General features: G+C 37.6%; 1 protein-coding gene across 1 annotated transcript in view; it reads right to left on the bottom strand.

Annotated features, from left to right (window-relative positions):
- LOC129253086 (relaxin receptor 2) overlaps positions 1 to 19,367 on the bottom strand; it is a 60,240-nt gene that overhangs the window by 24,386 nt on the left and 16,487 nt on the right. The window contains exons 5-7 of the mRNA XM_054891331.1: positions 18,856 to 19,140; positions 15,877 to 15,948; positions 11,562 to 11,633 (exon numbers count right to left, since the gene is read on the bottom strand). Of these exons, the coding sequence (XP_054747306.1) occupies positions 11,562 to 11,633; positions 15,877 to 15,948; positions 18,856 to 19,140 (429 nt within the window). The remainder of the gene's footprint in view (positions 1 to 11,561; positions 11,634 to 15,876; positions 15,949 to 18,855; positions 19,141 to 19,367) is intronic.

Genomic DNA, 19,367 nt, shown 5'->3' with positions numbered 1-19,367 from the left:
TTTATTTTTTTTTTAAGGTTGTTTTTCACTTACAAAACTACAAAAATGAAAAAAAAAAGTTTTATTCATGTGGGGGGGGGAGCATTACGTCATACTTTAACTGAAAAATTCGACTGTTTTGGTTTCAGATTATTCTACAACGAATGCCGATTGGCACCGCAGAGCACCTCTCGAAAAACATATCTCCAAAAAAACTCTGTCATGGGCTTATTTGTCAATATTTTATTATTAATATTTTTTAAAAACTTATTGAAAAGATGTACAATAACATGCAACTGATTTTATTAAAGTATCTTAAGCCATATTTCTGTAAAAAATTCAAAAAAAAAGTGTTTTTTTTTAGCGCTAAACCCTACCACCGCCTTAATTCAGTATCAACAACATTAAAGCATACATTTAAGGGACATTTGTTTTAGTATTAGAATATTTTATTTAATTTTTTCGTTTTATATTAAACTAAATTGGAATTTGATTAATTTTCTGCCCTTCAGCATAAAAATATCTTTCGAGTGATAGAAAAATATTTTTTTATACCTTAGAAATATACTTCAGCCGTAAAATGGATATAAATATGCCTCTATATATCTATATATGTGGAATACTCTCATTTTGAAATTTTTTATTAATAAAATAAAAAAATAATCAAATAATTATACACGAATTTCGTAATTCTTTTTGTTTTTTTAATATGTAAGCATCTCAAGGGTTAAAATCTTCCCTTTACCTGTCCATTTATGAATATATCTACATGTATTTGATACGAAGCGCTCACAATCAACAATCGCAACTAAAAAAACAAAACCTCAACAAAGGAAGCGACTCCGGTTTATTAAAAAAACATTTCACATCTTAGCTTATTGCTGATGCTGCGGCACCTACGCATACAAACGAACATGTGTAGGAGAAAAGTTCAAGAAACACATGTATGTATGTATGTACGTACTTATGTAAATGCGGGATGTTGTACATTTTCTAATCGCACTATTCACACTCACACTTACACACATGGATTTCACAGCAGACGTCGAAAGAGTACGTCTGGCATTTTGTATCTTCATGAATTTTATTTTGTTTTGTTCGTCTGCCAATCGCCAATCTGTTGCTATTTGTGTCCATTTCTGTTTTTGTTTGTGTTTATTTTATTTTTCTATTTGTTTATTTTATTCTTGAAAAGAAAGTATTGGATTTGCTGCAAACAATTTTTTATGACTATATTTTAAAGTGCGAGTACATTTGTGCATACATACACACATGCACGCTTACATATGTAGTATTTTTCTTGAAAGTATTTTTAAATGAGAAAGTGAGTAGTGAATATTTGTTGGTCACTTATTACTTTTTTGCATGTTTCTCATGAACTTTGGTTAAGGTTTTTCTTCCTCCAACATTCATATCAATAACAGAACTTATCTTGACAGAATTTTCAAATAATTTCACATTGGGATTTCTATTTATTTATATTCACTTACGAAATACATATGTGGGTGCATGCATGTATGTATGTATGTAGGTGCACATTCTCTGGAGTTCTACTGGAGCAGCGTCTTGTGAGCGATTCTAAGAATTTAATTCAATTACTATATCTTTAAGCTGTCATCTTAGAAAAATTTGCAATTTTTTGTTTGTTTTTTTTTTACATTTGCAATTATTTTCTCGTGTTGGCCAATCCTCCAGGGCGTATGAAACGTTAATATACTCGCATGCGTAGTGTCTCTTAAGGACGTAGAATAGTCTATTATCATTCATGCATCACACTTTATTGTGAGTTTATGCAAATGTATTTGAAATTGTGTAAGTTGTTTATTGAATGTGTACGATAAATTTTACTTATTAAAGAAGCATAAAGCAAAACATTGTGCAAAGAGTATAAATATGATTTCAAATCTTTTTTCAGCTATTTTGTAGGCAGTTATCTTAAGTCTATCGACCACACAATAGTTTAAATTTATTTGGAGGGTATAAATTTGCGGAAAATTGCTTGCTATTAAAGTTTGTTTTTTCTCTAAGTGAGTGAAAAATGTTATGTAAAATTTGATAAATGAGGGAGTATTCATTTCAAGTGTATATTAAAGCAATTCTTAAAGATCAGAGTGGATTCATTAGATATGAGTAGAAAAAATCTTGCAACGAATTGTTAGAAAGTCTCGAGGCACCTACAGTTTTATGCCGCCTCCGAATATCAGATGGTTTCTTATAAGGACATTTTTTCAGGGCAGAAATACACACCGCTATTCGAAAAATATTTGCTTATCATTTTAGTGTTTCATGTCCACAGCGGTATCCGAACCTGGGCAATACTTTCGGCTAGGTTGGGCACTACAAACTGAAGACAAATTGAGATTCTGAAGAAAGTGCGGCAAAATGCACTGATGAAATCAAGAATATAAAATTATATTGAAAATACTATTGCCGATCTAGGCTGGAACTAAGCAAATACAAATACTATTGGGTTGGTAAATAGATTCATAGCACTTTTATATTCACTCTCATTTTACAACGAATTGTGTGCTCTTTGGCAAAGGGTAAGTATTCATTCGCTAGGACTCTTTCTGCTCTACAAAACTATGTTGAATGTATTGTCGAGTTATTTAATTTTTTATAAGTTTTGTGGCTTAGAAATGGAATTCCCAGGAGGCAGAAATAGACATTTTCGACACCTGCTCTTCTGCTTTTCATCGAGTTCAAAAAACTGCCGAACCAGCCCGGCACATTTGCGACGTGTTTGAAGAAGGTGTCATAGGCGAGTCTACAGCACAGAAATGGTTTGCAAAGTTCAAAAATGACGACTTTGACGTCGATGATACGTCCCGCAGCGGAAGGCTTTCTGAATTCGTTGAAGATCGCCTCAAATCACTTTTGAAGGAGAACGGTCTGCAAACCAATCGTGAATAGACGGAAAAAATGAATTGCGATCATAAAACAATTCTCAATCAGCTTTATTCAATGGGATTTACCAAAAAATTGGGAACCTAGGCGTGAGGACGAGCACAACGAAAAAAAATTAAAAAAGCTGCCTTCAAATTGCGTCTCAGCATCTCGCTCGTCATCGAGCAAGACGTGGTCATAAATAGCGCTTTTTGTACCGAATCGTCACGAGAGAGGAGAAATAGTGCCTATACATCAATAAGAAGCAAACAAAGGAGTGGTTGGCTCCAGGAGATACGCTAAAGCCGAGAGTCAAGACGAATCTTCATCCAAAGAAGATTGTGATATGTGTTTTGTGGGACTGGGAGGGCATGGTGTACTGGGAAATGCTCGAAAAGAATGCCGCGGTCAACAAGGAGTTCTACATTGCCCAGCTACACCGCATTAATAAGCCTATTCGACTGAAAATACCTGATCGACATGATCAAACCATACTTCTTCACGACAACGCCAGGCCTCATGTTGCACAAGTCGTCAAAGCCACACTCCAAGAACTCGAATAGGAGATCCTTCAGCATCCGCCGTATTCTCCGAATCTTACACTGACAGATTACCATTTTTTTCCGCTCTTGTCAAACCATATGAAGGGCGTTACCTTCGATAATAAAGAAGTCCTTAAAAATTGGCCCAACAACTTCTTTGACACCAGACCAGGCGATTTTTGTCCAAACGGCATCAACAAATTGGTCGAGAGGTGGGAAGAGGTAGTAGACAGCAACGGCGAATACATAATTGATTAACTTATTGGTATAATAATTTTATTTTGTTTAAATAAAAGGCTTCGGTAGAAACGCTACGAGCTCATTCATCAACCTTTGATTTAGGGTACTTTTTTCTTAAATTTTACTGCCTAACCGACGCAGTCGACTAAATAATCAAAACGGGGTATATAAATTGTCTAATATTGTATTTATATCAAAGTAATAAATTATAGAAATTTCTTTATTCATTTTTCATTCTTTTCATGCATGCACCGCACATTCTCTTTCTCAAATAACTTTCATATGAGCTACGGATTTTACACCGCTTAAAATTCTTGCGCTTAAGTCTGACACAATATAATTCTCTCTGACCACTACTTGCAAGTAAACAAGATTTTTTAATATTTGAAATTTTAAAGCAACTTACCGGCTCTGTGCATCAGTGTGATTCTTGATTGACATATGTACTTCCACTCGAACGTTGCTCATACGCACTGAAGGGTCCCAAGGTACTTGAAGTTTTATTTACAGTAAAGTGCTTAGCACATTCACATTTTTTATTCAATTCAGCAGTTACTTGTGTTAATTCTTTGACTATTATGCTGTTAATGCACTGCCAGTTTCAGTATTTTATGTAGCCAGCTGAGTGTGGCAGTATTTTTTCCGCGCCTAACAATTATTTTTGCACGCTTTTACAGAGCACAATGCTTTCACTTTCTGCCTTTAGTACATAGAATGTGTATAATATCTTAGAATGTGTATCATATCTTCATACCTACACTCTCTTTAACAATGGGCTATCATTCTTATTTAATAGCTAAAGAAGTAGCATAAAAACACCGTAAATCAGCAGTGAGTTTTGCCTTACGATTTCCAGAAGCAGCAGCATTTATTTATATTCGTATATTTGCTTTCATATATTTGCCGAAGTACCGCTAATAGTAAAAAGTCAGCGGGAAATGTGCATGCATAAGTGTGGCGTGTTTTACTCACATTCTTTATCCTTAGATCTCCAGTTTATCCGCCACACTTATTCCGGTCTCTCTGACAATCACTGCTTGAATGCTAGTAATGTGCCATTTAATAGCTGTGATGCGTTCCATCCTCTTTGGTATGTGATGCACTTGTCAGGTCAATCAACGTGCAGAAATGTGAAAGCCAACATACATATACATAGGTATATACGTGTGCACAATTTAACGTAGATCTTTAATACATGCACCTACATACATATAGTATAGAGGACAAGTAATTGTCAAACATTCAAGAGAAAGTGAATGCTTGGATATTTGTGGCCAACTTTATGCACACGAAGGCTTCCAAGTAAAGATTCGTCCTTGTAGTGGTTTCTTCTCAAAAGTCCAAAAAAAAAAGACTAAAATATTGGTTCAAAGAGGGGAGACAGGGGATTTTGAATTTGAGTGTAACACAATTGTAATAGTTTGCATATCTTCGAGATAAGATTTAAATTGTGTGAGGTAACAAACGCTTCAAAGTGACTAGGAATATTTTTTGCTGATCATTTGCGGACACTGAATGGAGACCCATATTTCGAACTAATACGAACTGAACTGCCTTCTTGTGGGAAGAAAATCCAATTCTGGAAATTGTTAGTAAAATTAGTTTCCTAAACCATATCACTGTTGGGGAATATCTTGATAATTGGTTCCCTAACAGCTGAATAGAAAGAGAGGACCAGTACCTTAGATCATCTGATTTAACACCTAAGACTCTGATGACTAAGCTAGAGTCATTGTTTATTTAGACACTTCGGAGTATTTGACAGAAAGAATGGGGCATACCTTTGTAAAAATTAAATAAGGACAGAAAATTTATTCAAAACAAAGTTCTCAATTCGAAAGTAAATAGTAAAAGAAACTATCAATAAGTCGCTTATTTCTCCATCTCAAATGAGTATTGAATGAAATCGGAATCAGCTTGGGTATTCGCGCTCTCATTCTGTGAATTAGGCTGCTATCTTCATGTACGATATCAAAATCGATGGGGAACTAATTTTTTAAGTTTTTCAGGGTATTTAAATGCTTCCGCCTACTTTGTGATATTTATTTTTTCAGAGCCAATGTAAACGCGATTTTAATTTTTCAATTAGGAATGTAGTACAGGGATAAATAAGACGGGGTTGCGGTGAGATTCTTTTCTGATATATTTGTACATTTCGATGTATGCTGTTAGAGAAATTATTTTGCATGATATTCGATACCAGAAATAAGAATTGAACCCATTGCCTTTGTAGCCGATGGGCCACATACAAATGAACGCGGTTATGGCTACACGCCTGGACTTTCGTTTAATATTCTCCACAACTTCAGTAATGCAGTTTTATTTTCCGCAGCAACACTTAAGTAAACATTTACTTGGCTCATAGTTCGAAGCAACAAACTGAGAAATGCAATAACATTTATGTGGCAAGAGAAGACAAGTTGAATACAAGTACTTTCGCAGCTTTGCTTCTTCATGGAGGGTGGTTTTAATTTATGGACAATAAAAGAAAGTGAAAAAATCAGTGTAAATATGGTGAAATCTGAGATTTGTGAAACGAAGAGGGTAGCAGTCAGCAAACACGTTGTCTACTAAGATAACTACTAACTATTTAACTAACGATTAAAATAATTTGCGAGATGCTTTAAAGAATGCAAGACATGTAGTTCGTACATATATAACTTCCACAGTTACAGGAAGGTAGGATATAGACTTACAATTGAAATAATTTTTTGCTTAGCTGATTTATAATGAAAGTATATGTAAAATATTTTCATGCACAGTTAAATTTCTCTATTGTGAACTTCTGTGCAACGATGTTTTCTCTGTCGCGAGTCAAACTTAAGAATGTTACTTTCTGCGTCTGCTTTACGTCTATTTTGCTTTCCATTTAACGAATTTCCATATAGCGTATTTTTCCTGCATAACGAATAATTCTTGCAGCCTTAACGATAAATTTGGATCGTTTTCAATGTCCATTTATTTATTCAACAATTTTTCTATATGCCTCTGTATGTGCTTTTTTATCAAGAATAGTATGATGAGTTCAGTAGAGCTCCCAAAATTTAGAAAGGTGAATTTATAATCGGCGGCCGCCGTAGCCGAATGGGTTGGTGCGTGACTACCATTCGGAATTCACAGAGGGAACGTTGGTTCGAATCTCGGTGAAACACCAAAATTAAGAAAAACATTTTTCTAACAGCGATCGCCCCTCGGCAAGCAATGGCAAACCTCCGAGTGTATTTCTGCCATGAAGAAGCTCCTCATAAAAATATCTGCCGTTCGGAGTCGGCTTGAAACTGTAGGTGCCTCCATTTGTGGAACAACATCAAGACGCACACCACAAATAGAAGGAGGAGCTCGGCCAAACACCCAAAAAGGGTGTACGTGCCAGTTATATATTGGGAGGTTGAATTAGTTTTAAAGGTTTTTTTCGAAGATTTGGGGCTTTATTGTGAAAAAACGGTACAAAATATTTTATTCGAAGTATTGGCCATCGCTAGCTACTTTCGCCCATCTTTCGGGCAATTTCCGGATGCCGTTTCTCCAAAATTCTGGCCGCTGCTTGGCTATCCATGACTCAACCCATATTTTGGTGGCCTCGTACGAGGAGAACCGCTGGTCCGCCAAATCGAGACTCATATGCCGGAACAAATGATAATCGGAGGGAGCTATGTCTGGACTATACGGCGGGTGGGGTAACACTTCCCAGCCAAGCGTTCCAAGGTATTTTTTGACAGGTTGAGCAACATGCGGCCGAGCGTTGTCATGTTGCAAAATAACCTTGCCGTGCCTTTTTACCGTGTCCGGCCGTTTTTCTTTCAGTGCCCGGTTTAAACGCATCAATTGCAGTCGGTAACGATCCCCGTGATTGTTTCGCCCGGTTGGAGCAGCTCAAAATATACGACGCCGACCTGATCCCACCAAATGCAGAGCATGATTTTCTTGCCGTGAATATTCTGCTTGGCCGTCGACGTTGATGCGTGGCCGGATCACCCCATGATTTTTTGCGTTTTGGGTTATCGTAGTGGATCCATTTTTCGTCGCCAGTCACCACCCGATGCAAAAAACCCTTCCGATTTTGTCGCTCGATCAGCAATTCGCACGTAAAAAATCGCCGTTCGACGTCGCGCAGCTTCAACTCGTACGGGACCCAATGTCCTTGCTTTTGGATCATTCCCATCGCTTTTAGACGCTTGCAAACGGTTGATTTATCAACGCCCAATGATTCAGCAAGCTCTTCTTGGGTTTGGCACGAGTCCTCGTTTACCAATTCCCCCAATTCCGCGTCCTCGAACTTTTTGCGCTGGCCAAGACGCTCCTTGTCTTCGGTGTGAAAATCACCACTTTTGAATCGTCGAAACCAGTACTCACATGTTGAAATCGACGGAGTATGGTCTGGGTAGGCCTCCTGCAGCAATTCACGGGCTTGGGCTGTATTTTTTTCAAATTGAAGCAGAAAAGCAAAGCTTTCCGCAAATTGCGTTTCGACGGCACGAAAGTTGACATACTCGGAGCACGAAAACACTGCGTTGTTTATACTTCAGCGAAATGACAGATACTGATAAACAAAGCCTAGGGATGAGGCTTTGTCATGAATATATATTCAGTATTGCCAACGCGATAAAGTGATAAATAGCGCCATCTGTGTGTCACCTTTAAAACTAATTCAACCTCCTAATATATATATATAATTACTACCGAAAATGTGCCACCGCCCATATTTATGGCAGCTTTAATCAGTTGCCGCGATAATCAGTTGAGAAATGGCTCCGCGTATAAGCATTTCTTGGGAAGCATATCAATATATTTACGCCACTAGCTATTTCCAAGGTTATCACTGGCAGATTCAGAAATTCAAAAATAATAAGTCATATATTCAAGGCTGCGGGAAGTCTAGTGCTTGGGCTACTTTAACTCCCGACCCTATAAATCTACGGATTTTGGTATTATTCCAGCTGTGTTCCATAGAACAACAGCCATAGAAGGGCCTTGCTAATGGCAATTTAAAAGTAAAGTCCCTGCTTTATGCACCATACATACATACCACAGCTTTAGATGGAAGCATGAGCGTGTTTCATACCCACAGTAATGTCTACAGTACCTATTGCTGTTTTTTGACCGATCAAAAATAAGAACTATTTATTTGTTTATTCTCAATAGTTTGGTGATCCCTTCGAAATAATAGGATTTGTCGAAGTCTGAAAAATAGCTTTTCCATCTGCAATCACCTCCTCGTTTGAATCTTTTTCATACCAGCCATTTCTTCAAATTCAAACGAGTATGAATCCTATTTCCATTAGTTTTGTAACCACAACTGCTGAGACGTGAACTGGTGAACTAATGCCAAATACAAATAAAAATACCGATCTGACTGAAACTTGGTGAGAGGATGCTACTACCTCGATATGCGCCAGTAGTGCCATCTCTCTGACTTTACACAGATTTTTCAAACGACCCTCATACGAATTCTGCTCATATTGGGTTCATCTGCACCATATGAGCCAAAGATTTGTGTTGCATTTTCGTTCAATTTCAAGTAGAAATTTTCAGTCAAATCACATTTCTTTAGCCATTGGGGTAAGAGGTGTGGAGAATGTATTTTAAATTGCTGCTTTTTATTTGAATACTTCTTAGCTCTCCTAAATTCGTTAATTAGCAAGCATTTGAGCTTTCAAATAATAATAATTTTAAATTGCAGCAGCAGCGATAGTATCAAAAAAGGGGGAAAAAACGAAAAATCGTAAGTTTCATTTGAATATTTAAGATATTGAAAGTCAGACACAAACCATTTAATTTTGTATTTGTAACTGTATGGAGTTGCCTTCACACTCGTAAAATCGTATATTTACTACCTACTACATTCATATATATGAACATACAAAGCAACTTATGTGACCGTAGGTTTTGCTTTGGATCAATTAATCATTGAGACAACCACAGGAAAACTTAACATTTTTATTCAGCTTTCACTGACATAAATTCTCTGGCTATAACTATAAATGATTAATAATTTAAATATTTCATCAGAAATTTCAACACAGAGTCACGTAGAAGTTTCGGGTGTGTATTAGCATAAGAACTGTGATTTGACAGCTGAGAATGGCAATCCGTATTGACATTTCTTTCGTTAAGTTTTGACAAGTTATTCTTCCAAATTGTGCCAATTTACTTTGAAAAAAAAGTTCAAAGAGCACTGAAGGCATCATCGCTCCTGCCGTTACGGTGAATGGCGAGCCATGAAGACTTAATTCCAAAAATTAATCAGCTAAAAACCTATGATATTTAGTTCCAACAAGACGGCGCAAAGTGCCTTACAGCGCACATAATCGATTCATCGCGATATTGGCAATGAACTGATCGAATGGACCATGTAACTTGAAGAATATCCACTGTTTTTGTCACCTAAGGACGATCCTGTGCCCACAGTTTCATTTGGAAGGAAATCTCAGTGATCCAGAGTGTATTCAAAGAAGTTTGACAGATATTTTTTTTACCAACGGGTCCAAGAATGAAATAGGTCTGGAGCCGGATGATACTTAAACGATAGTAATAAGTACCATTACGTTATAGGAAAAATGGTAACTGTTTCCAAACGGAAATTTTTGCCATTTTAAAATTAGCAGAATGAATAATTGAGAGGAGAAGAGCGGGGAAGAGATTAGAGTCTTCAGCGACAGTTCGGCTGCACTGAAGGCCCTGGAGAACGAAAAGCAAACCTCAAAGATTGTTGAAGAATGTAAGTAGAGGCTTATTTATGTTGCAAGATGGATCAAACTTGTACTTATATGGGTTACAGGACGCCGCGATGTTCAAGGAAATGAAATTGCCGATGAATTGGCCAACTACGAATCAGCCGTAGCCGCATTAGGGATCAGAACCAATAATCGGAATCAGCTCTACATTAATCATGAATTGGATTAGCGATTATGTATGCAATTTAGAACGCTGCAGAGCTGCAAGGAGTCTTGTGACAAGCCCGAACAGCAAAATGTCGAAATTTCTTCTAAAGCTTGGTAAAAAGGACGTACGGTTGATGGTCGATATTATTACAGGACACAACCCATTGTCATATGACCACCATTGGAATCATTGAGCACCCGATTCCCCTGTCTTGCTAAGAGGAGCCAGATAGCATTGAGCATTTTCTGTGATTTGCTTCCGATATCATGAGAATGAGTGATATTCCTACTCTCGAACGAGGACATGTATTTTCAGATTTGCAAAAGAATCAGGAAAATTCTCAAAGGACTAGCTATCTCTATCCCTCTCTCTATTTTATCCTATCTCTTTCTCTCTGTCACTTGTCTCTTTTCCTCCTTGACTATCAACCCTTTTAAAATCCAGAGTTTTAAATACAATGGGCTTTTTGGTCTGAGTTTTTTAGGTGTAACCATTTTGTCGGTGCTTCTTGGCTCGCTTTTTTTTTCAAATTTCAATTTCAACCCGCAACCGCTATAAATGCCATGAAATTACCTATCAGAATATAAGTATAAAAAAATAAGAAAAAAATCATCCCAAAAATATTTCTTCTTTGTGTTATGATTTTAAGTTCGCAGAAATTTACAACAAAAAATGAATTGATCGTGAGTATGAATAGTAAAAATGTAAAAAAATGATTTTGAGAAAATTTGAGTTGTGTCACTTCTGAAGAATGTGTGTAATATAATAAATATACATACATATATATATATTTATTCCATTCCATAGTGAAGCATAGGGCCACGATATAATAATAATAAAATACTCGTATACAAAATCCTAAAAATCTACTGTGGCAAAGAAATTTTAATGTCACTCATACGCAGCGTCGTACCAAAATTTTATACTGCCAACTACATAAATCAATTAAAAATTATCTGATTTAATTACAATATAATACATTCACTACAATCCATAAAATACTTAAGCTGATCAGTTAAATACTTTACTTACATATCTCTGATGTCATTCAAACCCCAAAATGCTCGCGGATGTATGTGTGTAATGCGATTGTCATTGAGATCCCTTCGCAGTAGCCATAAAACAATCGTCCAGCATGAAATGGTAAGAAACACATAAAACTTATATCAAAACAAATTAATCACTGTTGCTTACAATATTAAGCATATAAATATTAGTAGGTATTCGATTGACATATAGTACACACACCAGCAAATAAATCATTTTGTCCCAAAAACGGTGATGCAAGGTGACAATAATAAGCAAATGCCAGTGGGGGGAAAAAAACAAACAAAAGACGTGCATACATATTTACCAATAGACGTGGGTAGGTTTTTTTTTAGCAAATGGTCACGGTGCGGTCCATATTTATTGTTGTGACTGTAGCACAAATAACGGTAGCAATAACTATAGTGGCCATAAAAAATTGAATGACAGCAACAATTCAAAAGCGCTAAGGTGTCTGCGACGCATGTAAATTTCATCAGAGCTTTGATAATTTGTTGCAGTTGAAGCCAGACGGTTTTTGCTTTTTTTCAGTCTCTTCTGGGTTAATATATTGTGCTTGCCGCGAGTCGTGATTTTATGCCGACTCGTCTGTGCGAGGCAAACAGATTTAATGCTTCGCGATATTGACACTAAATACTGCGCCCCCTCTTCACTGCGTTTGTTGACAGTGAAAAATGATTGGCATTCAATAAAAACAATGTAGACAATTTATTAACTGAATACTTGCACACTCACACATAAGAACTGATTGTGCGTGCGTATGCCTTGCAAGAATATGTAGACGTATTTGTATGCGCAAGTTGCATACCACAACAGAGTGGCTGGGAATTTGAGTTATATAAAGTTTTAAGATACCTGAGGTAGCAAATACCATTTGTTTGCTCGCTAAAAATGTCACGCAAAATCGATTTAAAGTAAAAAAGAAATCATTATATTAATTTAAAGGATTTAAAAAGAATATTTGTATGCAGTATTTTATTTTCCAAACCGAATTTTACTTTAAAGTTAAAAATATGCATTAATGAATTCAACTATAGCTCATCGCTTCTTATTTGCTTTTCTGCACTTTTATAAAACATTTACAATTTATTTCCGATATTTTTGAAACAGTGAAAAAATATTATTGTGCATTAAGCATTCAAGTCAAACTAAATGCTAATGTTTCATCCAAGGTATTGTGGTGAAACCTAAAAATTTGTGGATTTGCTCTAAGCATATGAAAATTTGCACGCTCGACGAGCAATCAGAGTTTACGATATAAACCCGCTGAGAAATTTTTTTTTCACCCAGCAACAGAGAATGAAGTTGTAAAGTGTCATAAATGCTATAAAATTCAATGATATTTATGTCCATGGATATGCCCTTCATAGATATAGAGGGTGCTTTTAAAAGCATCAGAGCGGAGTCAATTGTCACTGCGTTAGATAGACTAGAGGTGAAAATACCTACCTGTCTTTGGATCTCGTCCCTGTTTGGCTGAAGGGAAGTTAATGCGGTGGCAAGGGGACGCCACAGGGTGGTGTCCTTTCGCCCCTACTTTGGCTAGTTGCCAGTGTCGGGACCGTTTCCCTCAGTCATGGCTGAGATTATGGAAAATATAAACCTTCACCTTTTTGACTTCCCAAATTAAACAACCACGTTTTCCCGCTTTCCTCGAAAGTTAGGTACTTGGAGTGATACTTGACTCTAAGCTCCATTAGAAGCTATACATTGAAAATCAGGTACAGAAGGCCAGGATAGCCTTCTACTCCTGCAAATCTGTGTTCGGTAGAAAATGGGGACTCAAGCCACAGGTCGTTCAGTGAGTGTACAACGCAGTGGTTTTGCGAATTTTAACGTATGGATGCCGTACGTATCACTAAACTGGAGAGGATGCAAAGGACTGCATGCATTGGCATCACCTAGAGCTTGCCCCAGTGCTGCCCTGAATGACGTTTTTCACTTACTTCCCATCGACTTTTACGTTATTCGCAGCTCAAAGTGAAATCAGGTTAAAGAAGGTTGGCCTCTGGAGGCCATTTCTCAAGGGACATGGTAGCATTTTCGAGTAGTTAACACCGTATTTCTCCGAACTTCGAACAGATCTCTCTATCCGCAAACTAGAACTTGAGGGTCGTGATAGGGTAATCTTTCCAAATAGGCAGGATTGGATCGAGGGGAAAATCTTCACCGAAGCTTGCATGGTTCCAAGACGGAATCGGGAGCTGGAGCAGGGGTTTTGTCTAAATCAGCCAATTTATCTATATCTTTAAACTGCCAAATACTGCTAGTGTTTTTCAATCAGAAGTCCTTGCAATCCAGCAGGCATGCAAAATGCTTAGGGAACGCGGGAGCGAGGGAGATATTAACATTTTTCCGATAGTCAAGCCACAAGGGAAATGAATTTGCTGATGAGCTTGCCAGGAAGGGAACTGAATTGCCCTCAAAGACCTCCTACCCGGTCATTGGCATCCCCCAGACAGTTGTTAAAGGGGAACTGCACAAATTATTTCTCACGAAAGCGCAAAAAGATGGAGATCCATTTCTTCATGTGCTATTTCGAAAACCCTTTGGCTCCAATAAGATATACGAAGGGCTCAGTAAGTCCTTTGGACTCCTCGCCATTCAATTTCCAAACTCGTAGCTGTGTTTACCGGTCACTGGAAGATCGGCACACACGCGGGAAAGCTGGGGTTACCATTTAACCCCCCATGGCAGAAGCTGTGGAGACCTTTCAGAGAAGGAGACTGTTTAGCACTTTCTCTGTAAATGTCCGGGTTTGGCTGCCAGACGACTAAGGTCACTGGGTGCTCCTTTCGTCGACAGCCTAGGGCAGTGCGTCAACCTAAATCCCATCAATCTTCTCCATTATATCACCAGCTCTGGCTGGCTGTAGATATCTGCCTGTAGGAGGTCTCAAAATGGTATCAAAACGGCGCTTCAGTGCTATTTGAGGAGTGCGAACCCTTTCACCTACCAACCTACCTATGTCCATGGAACAGACTAACGTCGTTTTGGGTGAATACCCCTTTGTATTCTTTCCTCACCTATGTAGTCCGATAATTCCGGTTCCCAAAGCCAATTTATGTGAATCTTCCCAACACTTTTGGTTTCCATGCGATATCAATTAAATGTTTAAGAAGCTACCTCTCGGATAGATATCAACAGGCCCTATGTGGAGATAACTTTTCCTATCTCAATAAAATCACTTCTGGAGTGACTTAAGGCTTTAATCCTAATTATTATTGATAGCGAATTTATTATAGAACATCTGCGGTCTTATTGAATCGCCCTGTATAAATTCACTCTTACAGTTTTTATTATCTGGCAATGTCGATACTTGAATATTAGTATTTGAAATTACTACCGAAATCAAACCTTATTTAACCTAACCTAACCTATAAAGTTCGTTTAAGTCGGCCGTAATTATCGTCGCACTAGAGAGACTCTCCTGCAGTGAATATGTTCGGGTCAAGATATTCACTACTGAATGTTCCTGTGCCTGTGGTTCAATGTAACCAGCGACGTACCGAAAATAACGCAGCTGGACGTGCTTCAGTTCAAAATTAATCAAGTCAGTCGATCCCATGCCATTCACAGGAATTAATCATTTTTCACTCCAGGCAGTGAGTCTATTGTTGCTTTTGCAGTCGTTCATTAGAAATTGAAGCTAGTCATAAACTCAAAGGAGCAGAAAAAAGCTATTGAAATCATACTCTTATACGTACGTACAAACTAAGTTATTTCAAATGATAAGCCAACCTTTTGCCTAGAAAATCATTTAAAAGTGGATGCATGTGCATTTTAATTCTACTTGATTAAATTTATTACGATTAAACCTGCTTTCGATCTTAGAAAGCTGAGCCATTCGCCTTCCACAATACATATTTTCCATCAGCTTCTCAACTTCAACCCTAACAATGGCGAAAATAGACAAAAAGTGTTCTGCTGTTTTATGATCCCCAGAGGCATGCTGTGGCACAGCGACCATCTTCCTCCTCTACGGTGAGCTATCTTCTAGGTAACTTTGAAAAGATCCACCGTATGTGGTGATTTCATTTCATTCACGCCATATCGTCTAGTGGCCGAACACGTAGTGCCAAAGGTAGATTTTCAACATAAAAAATCCATTTTGCGTTCACCTACTTTCTGCCCCTATGCGATCTTCCTTACAAAATCATTAAGTGATGATTCACAAAATTGTTCATACTAATAGGCATGTTGATTGCCGTACATATATACAAAAAAAAATTAGTGAACTCACATTCCTATTCCGGATACAAAATTAAAAATAATCTCATCTTTATACAAAATTACTTACAGCAAATTCAAATTCGTCAAATAAGCAAAGGTATCCTCTGCAATAAATTCAATGCGATTTGAGTCCAAATAGCTGCAAAGCAAAAAATAGCAAATAGTTAGTAAAAAATACTTATGTGCGTGTATTTGTAAATATATGGGCATCAATAAAATAATATATCTAAACTTGTAAACTTAAAACTAAATGAAGTCATTTGGTTGCCGTTGAGGACTCAGAATTTGTGCCCGTGAACTAGAAACTATATAAACAGACATGCAATGGCGCGCGTAAAGGTCAAAATAGAGATTTCCATTACTCGAATTCATTTCTTTTTTATTTAGTAAAAAAGTTATTAAAACAAATTCGGATGATTAATTTTGCGCCACCCTGTGTATTGCAATGTCACGATCCGCTTTTATGTTCAAACTACTTAGGCTGTCTAGGATGACTTGGAGATCTCCATTAGCACTAGCCATACATACTCAAAAGAAGAATATATCTTCAGTATGTATTTTCGGATGCTAACCTGAAGTCATCAAAAGAAGCAAATGAAATCTCGCATAAACTTCACATACACCTTCACTTCCCTGCCTAGCTTACTCTACCTTCAGGAAAATAAGTTTACAGAAGCATATTTCTAGTCTATCGCAATGACGGCCGTATGGGCGCCTCTGCTTCGGCTTCATCAAAGAATCAAGAAAGATATTTTTTGGCCCCTTCGTTACTATGTATGTTTCTATGATCAAGAAACTAAAGGAGTGAGGTGCCTATTGCTTCGGTTAACAAACTGCAAAGCGACTTTCAATCCATGAATATTCTTGAAGTTTTCGTGTACAAAGGCGCTGCTTGCAGACTTTGTGCATCACTTCGAATTACTTAACTGATATAACTTTTTCGAGAGTTTTTTGAGGAATTTTTGAGCTGATTTTTTTATAAGCTTTATTTTTACAATTCCTGTGTATACTCATTCATATTTACTACACCAATCTAATGAATGCAAAAATATTGAAAAATCTTTCAGCGAAAATATTGCGAAAAAATTCAATCTACCTACATATTAGAATATACATACACTTTCTTGTCGGCAAACAAAGGTAGCAAGGAAGTATTAAACTAGAAAAATTTAATAGTAAAAGCGACTTAAGTTGCAGTGAAGAGAAAGAAGTCAATTGAAAGGAATCATGTTAGCAGCGCCTGAAATGCTGCTATGTCTACTATTGAAAATGCACGTGAGGCAATTACTTGTAAAATACCAGTGAGCAAAAGTGAGCGACTTTTTGATATTTTTTCATTCATTCGCAGTGCATTACAAAATAAGTAAAATAAAAGATCCCTAAAATTATTAATTATTAATATTAGTATTGATTCGTAGTGGTGAGTAGTGGTGAGTAAAAAACCCCCATCTTTCTCTCTCCAATCCCTCTAGCTTTTTGGGCTCCTCCTCTTAACCCGAATTTAGACAAATTCAAATAAATCTGTTTGTAAATTGAATCCTGAATGTTTGAGTTTCCGCTCATTGTCTCTACATTCATGTCTTCTTCCTTCTTCTGTGACTTCCTTTTGTATATATATTGAGAATACTATATCAAATCTTATTTATTTGAGGCTACTTCAAGGTAATATTCCAGGTCCGAACTCATTTGTTATATTTATTAATGTGTTAAACAGTGCAAATTTCACTGTACGCATTTTAGAATTTGCAGATAGAATCTTGTGAATCTGTACACGGATGGTTCGAAGTTGGAAGGAAGGGCTGGTGGAGGAGTATTCTACAAGGAGCCTCCCATCCGACTCAAGTTCAGGTTGCCGGATCACTGCAGTGTGTTCGAAGCAGAGGTAGCCGTAATCAAAGAATCAGCTGATTGGCTACTCATTTGTGTAGTTATTTCCACGGAAGCAAATATTTACTCGTAGAGACAAACGGCAATTAGGTACTTGGGCTTGATTACGGTGCACTCGACATTGGTCAGAGAACGCCTGACTTCTCTTTCGATCGCAATTCTTTGATATACGGCTCATCTGGGTACCTGGTCAAAGCGACATCGCGGAAAGCTCTGAGGCGGATGAGCTGACTATACAATGGATATGGGAGGTAGTTTCCCCGCGAAAGGAGGGGATTGAAATCCACTTGACCATCTGCGGTTTGCTCCTGGAAGGGAGGGCTTCGTATCAATTTAGCAAGCGCACTGCAAGTGCACAAATGTGTAAAGTCGTGCAATCTTTCTGGTCACGTGTGGATCCGTAGCATTCGAGAGATCGGCCCAGGTTAACAAAATTTCAGCTCTCGAATTTCGTGAATGATTTTATAGGATACTGTCCACGACACTGTTCGCGAGGTATGCATGCTTTGAGGCTCGGTATTACTTCGTGGCGGATGAGCCAGCTAGACACCTACACCAAAAAGTCGCTTTATAACTCTTTAATTCGTTCAAAATTAGAGTAGTGGGGAGCTTCAATAATCTGAAATCCTTTCTCTAACTTCCACGCTGATAGAATCGAGGGAGTCCAATATAATTTCATTCGTTTCGTGGTACTTCAACCATTTCACCTACCTACCTACTAGAGCATTTATTGAGCTTAATAAAATCTCCCGATCTCTTGATTTTGCTCTGCCGAGATCTCTGTTTGTGTCTAAGATTACTTTTTCTATTTATACCAAATCACTTGCAATTAAGCAGCAAGAAATAAAATTAAATTTCTAAAATCATAGACTTACTAATAAATGAAATTAAATTTTATCTCATTTCTACAACTTTTGCTTGTTGGGTAATCACGCATTCTGGTGGACCTGAGCAAAAGGCGTCGGCGAATATGCGAATGTGGGTGTGTGTATTAGTAGCATGTGTGTTTATAGTAGCTGACTAACGTTTTCCCAAACATTGACTTTTACGACTTACATGCAAACCCATGCCTTTACACACCCACACATGTGTAACATTCGCTCATACTTGGATCTGCGTAAGTAAAAGTGGATAAAGGCACGCTTCACTCACTACTCACATTTCATAGAGACGCTGCATGTGCGGAAATTTTTCGTTTCGCAGTGTGAGCAAATTATCACTCAGCATCAACCATTCGAGGCGTGGCATGTCCGCAAATTGCGTCAACGGCAACTGACGCAGTTGATTCGAAATGAGAAAGAGCCACACCAAAAAATTCATGCCACGAAATATGCCGACTGGCAGCGCGCTGATATTGTTATGCCGTACATCCAATTTCTCCAGCTGGTGTAGGCCATTAAATGTGCCCAGTGGCACATGCGATATGTTGCAATGCTTCAGTGAGCTGCCGCAAGAATGATGGGAAGTAAGAAGAAAAGAAATAAAATATATAATAGGAAAAGTAAGAGAACAGAGTGAGAGGAGAGAAAGAATAAATATGTGTTGTTATAAATTATAGTAAATACACATAAAGATTAGCGTACAAGCCAAAGCCCAAAACCAAAAAAAAGGCAGAAGGTCAAAGACCTCAATCGCACGCTGCTCTTGTACACCACCCGCTTTTTCTCGCTT

Source organism: Anastrepha obliqua, chromosome 1, assembly GCF_027943255.1.
Source record: "Anastrepha obliqua isolate idAnaObli1 chromosome 1, idAnaObli1_1.0, whole genome shotgun sequence".
In the NCBI taxonomy this organism is placed as follows: Eukaryota; Metazoa; Arthropoda; class Insecta; order Diptera; family Tephritidae; genus Anastrepha; species Anastrepha obliqua.
This window is presented reverse-complemented; position numbering and strand designations above follow the sequence as displayed.